Genomic DNA, 15156 nt, shown 5'->3' with positions numbered 1-15156 from the left:
AGACTATTCATGAGGGTCAATGTAACTCCCTACAACAGCACAAAGTTTTCCTAAAAACAATTAAACCACTAATATTTGCAACCAGGAAGGCAGACTAGTCATTGTTTTGTCCTGGCACCCAAACTACTGCTGTTTAGGGCATTGCTAGCAAGCGTGTGTTCTAAAGCAGGCCTCACCTCACTAACATTAAGGGACAGCAGTTATGCCATTTCTCAGCACCTATGCCAAGAGATTTGTAGGAGATACAAACTTCTATCCATGCACCATAAAACAGGTCTATTTATTTTTGAGGAAATCTCCTGAAAAACTGCAACCAGTATGAACTTTATTATTAGATAGATTTATAAACTGTCTTTTTCTGCAAGCCTTTTGAAAGAACTGCTTATTTCCAAAGTGTATTAGTCTTTTAATATACCGAAGATCCTGTTACTGTTCTGATACCAAGCCGTATTGTTATATCAGTTGCTATCAGAAAACCTGGAATCAAGGTATTTACCAGAAGCCCCTATTATGTTAGCATATGGCTTACTGTGCTCTGCTGCAATATAAATATTCAGACATTTTTATAGTTCTTATGGCCAAGAAGTAATTTTTCAATGTCTCCCACCTCCCGTTCCAACATTTGCATTCCCATTGACATTTCATTTCTGCCACCCTTTTCGGATTTGTCATTCCCTTTAAGTTTTGCAAAAGCAAAACAAAGTGTGGCCTAAGCTACCACTGTTGTCCTCAGCTGGTAACATTGTTCATTCCACCCCCAATGGTTAGTAAAGCTATACTTGAGTTGACTGAGAACTTGCTAAGACTGAACTTACAAATGGCTTTTCCTATCAACAAGTGGGCCATTTAAACAGGCCCTGCTCTTATGTAACAAATGTAGAGGCACTTGTTTGCTCTTCAGCTATCTTTCAGAACTGTTGAAAGCAACTCTTGGCCTAGCTATTATATTACCATACTCCCTATATTTGACACAGGCACTTTGCCATTCATGTCACAGGCAGTATTCAAAAAGGCCAATTTCACCAAATGTCTATCCAGTTAATTCTCCACTACTTCCAAAATGTGGGCAGCAACCAACCTTCAAAAAACCCACACATTGCAGTATGCTAATGTTCTTTAAAAGTATACAACACTACAGCCATCTTATCTTCACACCCTCCCTCACCTATTTGAGGATAGAAATCATAGTATTCCAACTATCAGGTGGCTAGCATACCCTGCAATTTACTTTAACAACAGTTATCTGGAATGACCAGCCTGAAGTCTGCTGTCAGCATAGACAGCAGAAATAAATCAAAAGGCACTTTTGCAGATGACCAAGAACAATTATATTTCTTTGGGACTCCACCTTGAGCCTCCATCTGTTTCCGCTTGCATCAGGTTTTTGGTCTACAAGGAACTGCAGGGAGGAATCCACCTAATTCCTCTGCAGACTGTCACCTATCACTGTTCCTACTCTTTTCAGTAGCAGCAGGAAGGAATCAACTGGCAAAGCTGTCAGTGCTTCACAAGAACACACCCCAGTTTATTTAAAAAGGCTTTATTTATAAAAGTGGCCCCACACACATTTCTGCTAGGCTACACCTCCCTCGTCATTGTGCTTGACAGATTTGAAATTCAATTCAAAGAATAAATTTGAGAATGATACGTCTGACAACATTAATCAAATGAAGTTAAAGCTCAATACAAAAAGAGTATAGAAATGTATACACACAATTCACAGCCCAGGAGAAGTAGGACTCATGATAGCTATGTGACATAGCTAGTTCCAAGACAAGATAGCACATGTAAAGCAGGTACAGCACAAAAGATACCCTGCCCTCTTGCACTTGGTAGTCACCTAACACTGTTTCAGCACTTGGCAAGGATATGCAGACAGGCGCTTGTGCAGCAAGCTACAGGTTTTTCAGCACTTCTGTTTCATGCTCCAAGGATGGGGTACTTGAGCAGTGCCATGATGGCAGCACTGATGAGGCCAGAAATGGGGACTGTGACAAACCAAGCCATGAAGATATTGCGGAACAGGCGCCAGTCCACAGCCTTCTTGGAGCGCAGCCAGCCCACGGAAACCACAGATCCCACCTACAACAAGGGACAAAGCAAAAGACTTATCAGGCCCCAGACTCCACTGAGCTGATAAAAGACACTATTAGCACCGAAGCAGCTGTTCTGTAAGAATTCTCCCCATTTTACAACTCAACATTTCAGGTTCATCAACACAAAATTCCAAATCTAGCTAGCTATAGGTGCAAACCCTGCTCACTGCCAGCCACATAAACATCAGAGTTTTCCAACAGACAAATCTCTCTAGAGGGCAGAGTGGCAGCTTTGTTCGTTACAAATTCATAACCTCCATCATCCACTGATCTATTCCACGATCTACACATTCTAGAGATTGCTAGCACTTCCCTGCTTCTGATGCTCTATGGCTTGCCCCACTACCCTGTCCCTCAATACCTGCCCACAGGATTTGCTTCCAATGGCTGTGATCCTTATCTTCTTTAATGCTGTTCTTGATCCCGATCTAATCAGATTCTAACCCTTCAAGTCCACTAAGAAAAGACTCATCAAAATTCCTGCCTTTGTTTCCCCTCTTTCTATTGGGGGTGTTCTTCGCTCTCTTCTTCCATCCATAGGAAATCTCAAATCCCATGGTTTTCCTCATCATTCACTATACCACAATGAAAGTTTTACCAGCTGTGAATTTTTACCCCCTCACAGTCAAGCTAAGTCTCAACTACTTGACTGATTACTCATAAGCCAATAATATTCTTCCAGAATTTTTTCTCAAGACCTCCTTTTTATAATTTATATATCAGGATACTTAAGGCAGTACTTGTGGGTGCCCACCAAGCTTTTAAAAGAAAACAGGTAGAGGTCAAGTGGGGCTTTTGCCCAGCTGGGCTTCTCATTGGCTGTACAGATTTTTTTTTAATGTTACTTTGGCAGCAGCTGCCACCACAACACAATGATCTACACTGTGTGTTTATAGGTTAAGCTGCAGCAGACATTTTGTGACTGGCTGCCTCTACCTCCTGTCGAAGCCAGTTTGTGGCTGTGGCTGCACCTACGATGCTATGCTAGAATTCCAAAGGTGTTGGCAAGCTCTGCTTTATATCTGAAGCAACCATCTCCCTTATTAATTAGGTGTGCAGACACAGGCTTTTTCTTTTTTAAATTGTCCTTCATTTCCCAGTTATCCTATCGCCAATTCATTTTTGCTTTTCCTAAAATATCCTCATATTTCCTGCTTTTTATGACATGGTTGATTCAAGAAGACACTGCAGTTACAGCTTCCCTCTATGCCACTTAGTAAAAACATTTCAGATTTTGGCCATCTTCTACTATTAAGTTCTACAACTTCATCCTCTCTAGTCTCCTTTTGTTTGTGCCTTCACCTATATCTAGAACTTTGCTCAATTCACTTTACTTACTGTAAACATGGGGCAAGCCCATACATAGGCTTGCTGTTTCTATCAAGATCCAACACCAGCTCTTCATTTTTATGTTCAATGCCCCCATGCCAAAGCCCAAAAGTTCTGTTCTCCTAGCCATATACATCTCACCTGGGACATTCACTTCTTCAGCTCCATTGCCATAGCTGTCCAGTGGTTTCCTGCTTCCTCAAACAATTGCCCTAATAACTCCATTATTTTTCCTGTATTGCCTTTTATGCTTTTAAGCTGCTTCTCAGAAAGTGTGCATCACCTCTTAAACCTCATATTTTCCACAAAGTCCTTAATAATACTTAATTTGCACCTCCTATTGAAGTATATGCACAATTGAACGCCTGCACATTCCCCATTAACTTTCACCTTTATCTCCCCACCCCCGTATTCACATGCTAAATTTCTTAGAAACACCTTAAAAGCAACATCCCCTATTATACAGCATTATGCACATTAATAGCTGATTAATGCTATTTGCAACATATTAAGGAAACTGCTAAGAGTAAGCCTGATGAGGCAGCCAAAGCATCAAAACCTATTCAAGATTTTTCAGTCTTTTTCCTACTTCAAGTGCTCACAATACAAATATCCCAGATTACCAATATACCACTATGAACAGTTCAGCTACTTACACAACTGCAACATGGCGAAAACCTTTGTACAAATAAAAGAGTTCAGAACAAAAGCCCTTTCACTTACTTTACAGTGAGTTGTGCTGATAGGCAAGCCGATGTTGGAGGCAATGACCACAGTCAAAGCAGATGCCAATTCAATACTGAAGCCACTATATATTTAAAAAAAAGAGCAGCAGCTGTTTAGATAACTTTCAGTCTTTTACCCTGCCAATATAAATGTGCTTTTCTAAGTAATGCAAACTGGGCCCAGTGTATCTGTGGGACTGGTTAATTCCTCATGCCCCCCGCAGGGCACTGTGCTCTGCGGGTGCGAATAAAAGTTGGAGGTCCCTGGGTCTTGTGAGATTAGCTTGACCTCAGCCAAGGCCTTTTTGGACTTAGCCCCTGCCTGGTGAAATGAGCTCCCAGGACAGCTGAGGGCAATGACAAGAGTTTTTACAGTTCCACATGGCCTGCAAGACTGAGCTATTTCGCCAGGCAATAGGTTGTGGCTGGGTTCTGGAAGATCTGGCCCCTCCTCTGGCATCCTTGCAACATCTGGAACTATGGAATTTTTTTAGACTAGGCAAGCTCATCTTTGGCACACACTACAAAAACCTCAATACTAATTAACTCAGTATCTGGATGAACATATTAAGGGGTCTAGAAAGCCTTCTGGAGGCAGGGCTGATGGAAAGGCCAGAGGTTATGCACTATACACATCATATCTGCACTATGCACACATTTACAAGTTATTTTCCAAGAACAGGAGCTATCAGACACCACTCAAAGGTTACATGCTGCAAAGATCTATTTAACAGGCCTAGGAAACAGGTTATGGCAAAACTGGAAAAAACTCAAAATGTATCAATTAAATATGCCAGGAGACAAGAATAAGAGGAAGAAAAATCCAATCTACAAATGGGATAAATGGTAAATTTAGGTAAAGAAACTGAAAGAATAAACAAAGCAACCTGAAGAGACTAGGTAAACATCTACTTCAAACAATTTAAGAATAAAATGTGTGTCTCAGAGTAGAGATATATCTATAGAGTCCTTCAAACTAGCTATGAAAGTATTTATGGATCTTGATAATCTATTTATCTGACAGAATAATAAATACAAAGCCTTAAAATGCTACACAATCTCAAAGCAAATATTTAATCTGTTTTTCCTGCTATTTTGGCCAGTTCAAACTGGCTAACTGAAGTCCACTTCAATAACAAAATCTGCTGCACACTCAACATGGTACTCTGTTGTAAAATAGCTATCCATGCCATACATCCTAGCTTACCTAGATGGTGTTATAGGAGTCAGATCTTTCCCCATGGTCTGAATGACTCTTCTCCCCCAGATCCACAAACCGGTGCAGATCCCAACACCTCCATATAACAACAGCCAAATTGGAGTTGCTACCTTTGAAGCCACATCTCCCGTTTGGTAGACAAGGTACAAAGCGACCAAAGGGCCAATAGCATTGCTGCCAAAGAGAAAACACACATCCCAGTTAGCTATTTGTTACCAGAATTTACCTGAAGGTAGGCTGACATTCAGTACATTGAAACAGAAACCAATGCCCACCAGCAACTAACCTCACATCATTTCCTCCATGTGCAAAGGAACCAAAACATGCTGTCAGGATCTGCAGGAACTGGAAGAGAAGGGACACTTCTGGCTTGTCCTGGTCATACCACTCATCCAGAGAACTGCTGCTCCCTTTCCTGTTGCCAATACCCATCTCTGCCTTTCTCAAATCCACATCAGTTGTGTGAGCATCTGCAACAGCATTACAGTAGCTGGTGTAACTGTCCATCCTAATCCTCTTCTTGGAGTCTGCCCCAGGCCATGTCAACTTCTCCATCTCTTCCCCTTTTGGCTCAGCTTCTTTAGCACGGAATGAATCCAGAGGCATGCCACAGATAGCCATTGTATAAGATGTGTAGCTATTGTTGCGTCGCAGAGGCTTGTCTCCAGAGTCTCCCATACAATCACCCACTTTAGCCAGGTGAAGCTTATGAAGCAGTTCCTTGTAGAGGCCAGAATCCTTATGCACTGTATGATAATGCCCACTGGAGGCTATCTGATTGGTGACAGCTTGGTTGAACTGAACAAGATTCCCGTTGGGAAGCTGCATGGCTCCTGAAAACATAAAGGTAAACTAAGGCAACTCAGAACTAGAATGTGCCTTACAGAAGCACAATCAAGGCACAGTAAGCCCTACAATCAGACAGATGTAATGACAACTGCTGTAATTGTTCCCCCAACTCACCACTATCGATGCTTGTTTCCTTCATCTCTACCCTTGGGAGCCTCTCACGCTCTGGAACTTCATCCAAATCTCCCAAATTGAATGAGACCATCCTTTCATCTGTTCTACGTGGCACAGCAGATACTTCAGTTGCAGGAATTCTATCATCAGCACCAATCTGGTTATCCATGGCTGCTTTAATTTCATCCTGTTCTTTCAGACTTTCCTCCTTCTTCATTAAGGGGCTCTCAGAAGGACTTGATTTGATCTCCTCTGCAGAAAAAAAGAGTTAATAGTAGGCTATCTTTTGTCTCATCCACTATCTAAGAGGAGCTCCCTGTGCTACAACTGAAGAGCAATTTATGCTTCTTATATGTGAGATGTGTGAATCAGCACACCTGTCCTGTTGCATAACAAGCAAAACCTATGTGCACAGTGTGCTGAACAAGACCCTTCTGAGCAACATTCCACAGAAAGTGATTAAATGAGGAATTTGCTCTCAGAGAATGTAGTGATAGTCACAGGATTAAACAGCTTTAAAAAGAGATAAGGGCTATCCCCCATGAATTTATCTATCAATGGCTACTAGCCAGGGTGACTGAGAGGCACCAAGTCTTGGAATCCCAGAGACAAGAGGAGACGTCGGGGGAAGGACTCAGCCTATGTTGGCCACCTAGAGGAACTGGCTGGCCACTTTGTGAGACTAAATGCTGGACTAAATGGACTACAGGTCTGAGTCAACAAGACTCTTATGATCTTATTCCACTGTGTTTAGTTTTTGATCAACACAAAGAACATAGCACCAGAGACAAAGGCAACCAATAATGAACTATAGCTGATCATTTGCACTTCTACAGTGGCACCTTAAATAATTCCAGAAACAGTGACAAGCTTTAGGGAAAGGGGAAAGAACACTGCAGAGCCACCATTTCTAACTGTTAATGTCAAAAACAAAGCAAGATCAGAAAACTGCAAGTGGTACAAGTGTACAAGCCTGAAGGAATACTAAAACTGCACACTGTAAAAACCACTGACAGTATCAGACTGACTGCTGAACAGATTGGCTGTTTATATAGTATCTGTGATCTGTGATGTGATGAGTTTCACAAGCAGCTAATTTCAGATATTGCAGTGCACAGGTTCAAGGTTATGGTTGACAAGCTCCCCAAATATGCACCGATTCCCATTTGGCAAAAAGCAGCTACGTATGCACCTTTTGCATTTTATTACATTACAAAGAGCAATTAAAGCTGCAGTAGAAAGGCAGTCAAGTGACTCTGCTTTCAACCTCATAATCCACTAAAACAGTAAATACCAATATGGATCCAACAAAAGTACACCCTTGCTAGCTTTCTAAGGAGCATGAGCCAGATATCAATAGACTAGTAAACACATAGAAAAGCCATCTGATATCAGTAAAGTACAATACCTAAAAGACTGCTTTATATTCAAGAAATTCGAACTACTTACGTTCAATTTTCTTCTTCATTCTTGGACAGACAAAGAACCAAACGATGAGAGCGCAGACAACAGCACTCCCCGCTGAAATGAGGACGATGCCCCAGAGAGGAATTTTGTCAAAGCCCAGCACTAGGAAATAAAACAATGCATCTTGAAAACCCCAAGCCCCTTCCAAGTATAATTTGCAAGAGCTCTCCCACTGAATAGATTTAATTTTTAAACTTTTATGGCATGACAAGAACAGGCGTGCCTATATCTTTACATTCACAGCAACTGTGATTGCACAGAGAAGTTAAAGCCGGTTATTACATTTTCATTTTCTCCCATCTAAGTTTAAACCATTTCCACATGCCCTGAGGCCCTCCCTTGGATTCCTGAATTATATTATTACATTTGATTTGATGGATATACTTGACATGGCCTTCTATAGTGTCAAAGGTTTTAATAGCAAAAACTTCTTTGATCTAGCTCACTTAACTAAGAGAACAGCAACCAAAATTCAATTGTATTCACTGCAGGGAAGTATCTTCTGATGTTGGACAGGAAAAATAAACTTTTGCTTTCAATGCCAGCTTATTCTTCTAAACTTTCATACTTTTGATTTTAAACTGTCACAGCTAGAAACTTAATTGCATCAAAGATTGCAGAAGTTTTCAGACAGCTTCATATCATCCACATATCACCACACCCAGAACAAAAATAAAGTAGCTGCCAAGGAGGACTGAAGTGTTTAAGATTTCCTATATGACATCATGGCCAGGAGAGAATGACAGCCTATTTAACGTACAATCTTTTTAGCTCCTGCAACATATCCAAATGTACAGACGATTCTACTTTGGGTATAATCGACTTCTAGCTAAGGCCCTTGCCACCGATATATTACCTATAACTAGCATACAGATACCCACCACAGCTCATTAAAACTCATTATCTAATGACACATTTTTGTTAAACCACTAGGGTAGGGAAAGTAAGGGGAGGATATGTTTTCAATAATAATAGAAGACCAACAGAGGGTCCAACAAGCTGATTATGTATCAGCCAAGATGTATAATTATTTACCATGACCTCCTTTCCCCCAATAAATAGTGTTTGAGATGTCTAATATGTTTTGGCAGGAAAGCTCACTTCCCAAGTCCCAAGTTAATATGAGAGTCCAGACCCTGTCGTGTTAAACCTTGGTATCTGGGATAGTTCTTTCCTCCAAATTGTTTTATAGCTCACAATTTAGGTGTACAAGTGAAAGAAGCCAAACAGCAATACTAGGGGTGGTCATACATCCACTTTCAGTATATAAGAGGCAAATGTGTGATCAGAGTATGAACTTTCGACCTTGACTAAGCAAGCTATACTGCAATACTTCCTCCACTGGCATGTCTTCCATTAGGTCTCTTACCATATGATGTCGATGTTCTTATTTTATACCAAAAACTTAATGTCTTAAAATGAAAGAAAAGACTGCCTTTCCTCCCACCTTTACCAACAGTTTAACATTTCAATTAGGAGATTCCCAGAAGGTTCCGACACAGAAGAATTCCTCTTCAAAGCACTTGTTGCCAGCTCTTCTTATGGGGATTGGGGCAGGTAGTAAATGTTCTTGGGAATAAGACATCTGGAGGCCACCGTGAAAAACCCACCACAAAGTCTTCTTCCCTGTTAGCCTGACTTTGACTTGCAGAGTACAAGGAAGTCTCACACTTCAGGAACAGATAGGTTAACCCCAGGATTTGATAATGGGTACAAGAGAGGAAGTGAGGTCATTAGGTAGGCAGGTTAGGGGATTTCTGGCACAGTGGCAGCTAGGCTGAGAGTATCCATAGTTCCTGTGAAGACTAAGAAGAAAGGTCTGTAGTAATTTAGAGTATAAGCAGGCCTCTTGAGTGGGATAGCTATCTAGGTTTGAACTCGGCATACACTAGCCTGCAGCCTTCTGTAACTGGCCCAGGCCAGCTGCCTTCTAGGAGAATTCAGTCCTGTAAAGCAAAAGGGGTAAAATTCTGTGTTTGATTGAGAATTTAACAAATAATTTTTTAAAAGCAAAGCACAAGAATTTTATGATGTACTTACAAGGTGCACCACTGTACATAATCGAAAAGAGATTGATTCCAATTGTGCAAGCATAGAAGATGGGCAATGCTCGCAATCCATTTGGAACGGGATCAGCCTGCAAAAAGTAAAGTTAATCTATGTAAACCTTATTGAAGGACAACCCGTCTCAATTCACAGAATGCATACCTGAACTCTCAACATTACCAGTAACTCAAGCTGTCCTGACTTAACTCTGGAATATCCTGTGGCCATGCATCATGAGACCTAGCACATACTTCTCACTAAAAAAAGGAAGATAGTTTATTCCTTTCATGTCATGCCACGAGAATAATTAATGTAGTGCTCACATTTTTTCTGATCCTCTGCAGCACATTCAGATTTTTTATGACAGTTAAAGATATCCTCATCAAATTTCTGATGTTTACTCAAAGTGTAGTAATAAGGCTCATAAATAGTATATTCCTCTTTTAGAAGATATTTTAAATTAAAAATAGCGTATTATTTTATGAATTTTAGCTATTGGCTTTTTAAAAAATATCATGCTACATGAAACACTGATCACAAAACTTCTGAACCTTGTAAATTATCTCTGTGTGCATCCTTTGGTTGTAAGTTAATAAGGCTACATTTCAAATAATATTAAATAGGATAAACTGATAATTACAGTGAGGGGGAAATGAACGTGAGGAATAGGGCAGAGAAAAACCAAATATGATCAGAGCATGTTTCTTAAACCTTCTCACAAATAGCCAAGAAACTCTACCCTACTTCTGTAAAAGCAAATTTTAAAGGCTTGGCAAATGATCATGCAGCATAAAATCTAACCCCCTGCTCAAACACACCATGGAAATTGTGGCCTCTTAACAGACACAATGAAGATCATGAGGTCAAAATGGAAGACTGGTGTGAGTGGTAAATTTGTACACATCTCCCTCCCCAATTTCCACAAGTATTAGTGCCTAGCAGAAAGGCACTCAGGATTCAAGTTAATGTGTATGCAGTACAACCTGAAATCCACTGTCAGAGGGCCATTATGATCAATTTTGATTTAGAAAGTACAGGATTAATTCAGTATGCTAGCAGCAGCAAACTTTGAAGTTGATCCCCCACATTCCTCACGCAGATATTATATTTGGTTGAAACAATACTGACCTTACTAAGAATGAACATACGGACAACGAAGAAGAGGACAGCAGACATGATGCCAGAAAGAAGAGGAGATATGAACCAGGACAACACTATAAAAAAGAAGGTTACTTTAATATTCAATCATATTTCAGTGTATCACCACATTCCATCCTCCATTTCATCATTTGTTATAATATTTTATGGTTTTCAAACCTATGCTTCAATTTAACAGATCAAAAAGTTCTTGCTTACCTACTTTAAGCAGCTCTGACCACTTAACTCCCTCTTGTCCTTTGGCAACCAGTGAGAAACCAATTGTTGCCCCAACAATACAATGAGTACCAGAAATTGGAAGTTTCAAAAATGAAGCCCCTAGTTGCCAAACAGCGGAACCTAAAACAGTAAAAGTAAAGGGATTAAATGAACAATCCTAACCTGAGGTTAACTCACAACCACCCGAAAAAAACAAATGTTTTTCAGAACACTAAGTGATGTTTCACTCACCAAACATGGCACTGATGGAGCCAGCCATCAGTAGCTCTTGGGTAGAGTTGTACATTTCAACATCAATCAGCCCTTTCCGGATGGTCTCACTCACTTTGGCTCCCAGAAGTACAGAGCCCACTGTCTCAAAAATAGATGCCAGGATACAAGCTTGCCGTAGTGTCACGACCCCAGAACCCACTGCCGTTCCAAATGAATTTGCTACGTCATTGGCACCCACAGAGAATGCCAGAATAAAAGCGATGATGAATCCCAATATCAGCATCCAAAGGAAAGCCACCAAAGGGCCAGAGGCCTTATTTCCTACTGCACTTGTTATAAAATCCATCATAACTGTTGTTGTTTCCACTGTAGCCATGATACTAATTTTGGTGATCCCTAACTATTAATTACTTTGATATGTAAACAAAAAAACTGAGGTATGAAAGTACTATAATAAATATTGTTACAAAATTAAATACTGTGAACTGGGATGTTTACAGTCAGATAGTTATTGCTATACAATACGTATGGCAGTCTCTTTGCTCAAGTTTCTTTGGCTCTGTAGAGTTAGAAATGCAGACCCAAACTCCATTTTGTTGAACTCAGGAGCAAACACAGGCTCTTCATCCTGGAAACAAAAAGTAATTGAAATTCAGTTCAAAACGCTAGCAGTCACATCCTGCCAACATCATGTCTCAAGGCATGGAACTGCTTAAACAGAGTTTAAAAGCAGCTTCGCAAACAACCACTTCTCAGGACAATAGATTGTCCAGTATGCGTTTCCCCTGCTGGTAGACTTCACCAGCGCAACCAGAAAAAAAGGGGCAGAAAAGGAGCGCAAGGACCCTTCTTCAGAGTTGTGGGAAGCAGAAATCTAGTCTTCCCACTCAATGCCAGATGCGGTACGGACAGATCCAAGCACGAGGGTCGAAAGCCTTTTGTCGTGCCTCTCAGAGCCGCGCAAAAAAAAAAAAAAAAAACCATTCCCCCGCAGATCCTGAGGGCCTGGTCCCTTGCCCAGCGGAGAGAAAGCCGACACATTCCTGCCCTTTCTTTTCCTGCGCGCCACATACACGAGACAGGAGGCTCCACAAGCCCTTGTGCACTGCAGATGCTCCAGACCCGGCGTCCCTTCAAGGGCGAGCATGCCCCGCGCCCTGGCCTTAGGATATGGGCGGCGCGCCGCCGCCGCCCCCTCGTGCTGGATCACTCGGAGCCGGCTGAAGGGACCGTCTGGCCGAATCCCGAGCCAGCCAGGCCCGAGGCGCCGCCCCACCACATGGCGTCCCCCAGGGCCCTGAGGAAGACCCCCGACGACCCCTCTCCCCGCCGCCGCCGCGAGCGGCACAGGCATAAGCCCACCCACCCCCGCCCACCGGGAAAAAGCGGGCCGGACAAACCGGGGGCCTTTCTTTCCTCACGCGCTCGAGCCGTGGCGGCGGACGGGCCGGCAAGAAGAATCCCTCATGCCGCCACGAGGGAGGGAGGGAGGCGCCCGCGAGAGATGCCGAACAGAAGCTCTGAAAGCGACTGAGGGGGCCCGCCCCTTCCCCTCGCGCGCGCGGTTCCCAACGGCCGCCCGCCCTCGCGCGCCTTCCCGCCAGACACGAGCGCCGCTCCGGCGCGGGGAAAGGGCGGCGATGAGGGGCACAGAAGGCCCACCTCCTCCTCCTCGCCCGCACTCACCGACTGGGCCCGGCGGCTCGTGTGATGAGGTGAGGGTGTCGGGGGATGATTTTTTAAAAAAATAATAAAACCAAAAGCCCGCCTCCCCACCCCTCACCGCTCGCAGACACACCGCGGGTCCCTCCGAGGGCTCGCGGTCGGAGCGGCTATATATAACCGGCACGACACCACGTGCTCCGCGAGTGACGTCGCGTCGGCGGCCGCGCCCCCTGACGTGTTGCAAGCCGGAGCTGGAGGGGCGTCGCGCTGTCTCTCTCTCTCTCCCCCCCCCCCTTTCCTTCCTTTCTTTCTGGGGAACCGGACAGAACTGGACTCGTGTGGGTGTGGCGTTCCGGATCGAGGCGGAAAGCCGCGCGGCGCTGTGGGTACGCCTTCGCCTCTGGCTGAGCCAGGACCGCGAGGACTGTCGGATGTGGGGCTGAAGAGAGCAGCCGCGACAGGGGGACACCTGGCTGCCACTCAGGTCGGCTCCAGCCACGCAGGGAAATAAGGCGAGGCGGAGACCTGAGGGGCTAGACTGGGCTGCGGTGTGCCTTGCAAGCGGGAGACTGGGGAAATCAGCCGAGGGTCCCGTTCTCCTTGTCATGCTAGCTTTCTACTTGCGGGGAGATATTTTAATCCGAAGGGACGCCAAAAGTTTAATGTTTAGCACCTAATGAATGAAGAGATTGACCCAAAGTGAAAAACAAAAACAAAGCCAAATAACACCCATTTGATGATGATCATGTTAACCATTCAGTTGAGCCCGACTCTGGGTTCAACCTTCTCTTTAAGAATAGACAAAATTATACAAAACAACGAACAAGATTTTTGTTATATAGATGTGCATTTACCCCTGAATTGTCTGACTGCCTTTAAATCAGACATTTTTTTTAAATAGTAGCTATTAGTTTATTTTTTTTCTAATTTCATTTCTTTAAAATTGTAAGCTGTCCCTAGTTCTCCATGATTAAAAAACCCAAACAAATTGTTCACATTTACAGAAATCTTGCCTGTCATTAAAAATTGCAATAACTTCTTAAAAATAAGCTAATTTCATTGTTTCACAATAACAATTAACTCACTGCTTTACTGCCTGTATTGTACTTTGTTTTCAGTACAATGTTCTCTATTTTTGTATATTGTTTGCATTATACTGTTCTTACTGTGTGTGTATTTAGTTACAATCCACTGTGAGTCTCAGTAAGAAAGGTGGACTATAAATGAGTAAATAAATACTTTATTCTCCTAGCTGGAGGTACAAGGATAAAAGGGAGGGAAATAATATAACCTACAGAGGCCTGACTGCTTCAACTGTTTTCTGTTTGTTTATTTTGAAAATGTTTAAACCTGGCTAATAAATAACAAAACATTAAAAGATATTAATTTAACGCAGTATGGGGGGATCCCAGTATAAAGCATAAAACATAGATCATAAAAAACTATCACAGACAGCTTAAAATAACACTTTCTAAACTAAATGTATTAAAAAATAACCTCCGTAATTAAAAACTTGGGTGAACAGAATTTTTTTTTTTGACCCAGCACATAAAAGAAAGCAACATAGGGCATACCTCAAAGTGAAGGACATTCTGCAAGCAAGGTGCTGCTACTGAAAAAGCCCTGCTTGTGCTTTTCCACCCATGGAGAAAACCACATAATTGCGAGGGAGCTTCATGATTATGAGGGGACAAGTCATGAGGGTCTCTATCACCACCTACTTTAAATGTAGAAGCAGGGGCACAGAGAGAATAGTGAGCCTGATCTTAACTGGTGAGCTGGACAGTATGATAGGAAAGGGTCCTCTCTTTCTTTCTCCCTTCCTCTTTGCAATGTAACTATTGCAATATAACCACAACAGTGACAATCTGTCGGCATTCACTATTTAGAAAGAGGAGGCAGGAACCATGGTGTATTTAATATCACATGCAGATAAGGTTACACCGCTCTGGTGACAGCAATGGGAGCACGTATTGCTGGTGATCTCTTGACACATGAGACCAACCATATCCACTGCTGGCAAAATATATCCAGGTTATTATGTTTTGCACTTTTC

General features: G+C 42.5%; 1 protein-coding gene across 2 annotated transcripts; it reads right to left on the bottom strand.

Annotated features, from left to right (window-relative positions):
• Positions 1 to 1524: 1524 nt before the first annotated feature.
• On the bottom strand, positions 1525 to 13328 carry SLC20A1 (solute carrier family 20 member 1). 2 transcript variants are annotated; one of them, XM_077306500.1, is made up of 11 exons: positions 13122 to 13328; positions 11454 to 12063; positions 11202 to 11342; positions 10974 to 11059; positions 9840 to 9936; positions 7782 to 7901; positions 6333 to 6584; positions 5656 to 6202; positions 5358 to 5543; positions 4149 to 4233; positions 1525 to 2082 (listed from the first exon to the last, which is right to left on the bottom strand). In XM_077306500.1, exons 2-11 carry the CDS (start codon positions 11809 to 11811, stop codon positions 1921 to 1923), a joined length of 2034 nt encoding a protein of 677 aa, XP_077162615.1. In that variant the 5' UTR covers positions 11812 to 12063; positions 13122 to 13328; the 3' UTR covers positions 1525 to 1920. The 2 variants fall into 2 exon arrangements, with proteins under 2 accessions (XP_077162615.1, XP_077162616.1); XM_077306501.1 differs by lacking the exon at positions 13122 to 13328 and adding an exon at positions 12836 to 12964.
• Between the last annotated feature and the right edge of the window lie 1828 nt (positions 13329 to 15156).

Source organism: Paroedura picta, chromosome 12, assembly GCF_049243985.1.
Source record: "Paroedura picta isolate Pp20150507F chromosome 12, Ppicta_v3.0, whole genome shotgun sequence".
NCBI lineage: Eukaryota > Metazoa > Chordata > Lepidosauria > Squamata > Gekkonidae > Paroedura > Paroedura picta.
The sequence above is the reverse complement of the archived record's forward strand: the minus strand, read 5'-3'. Positions and strand labels throughout refer to the sequence as shown.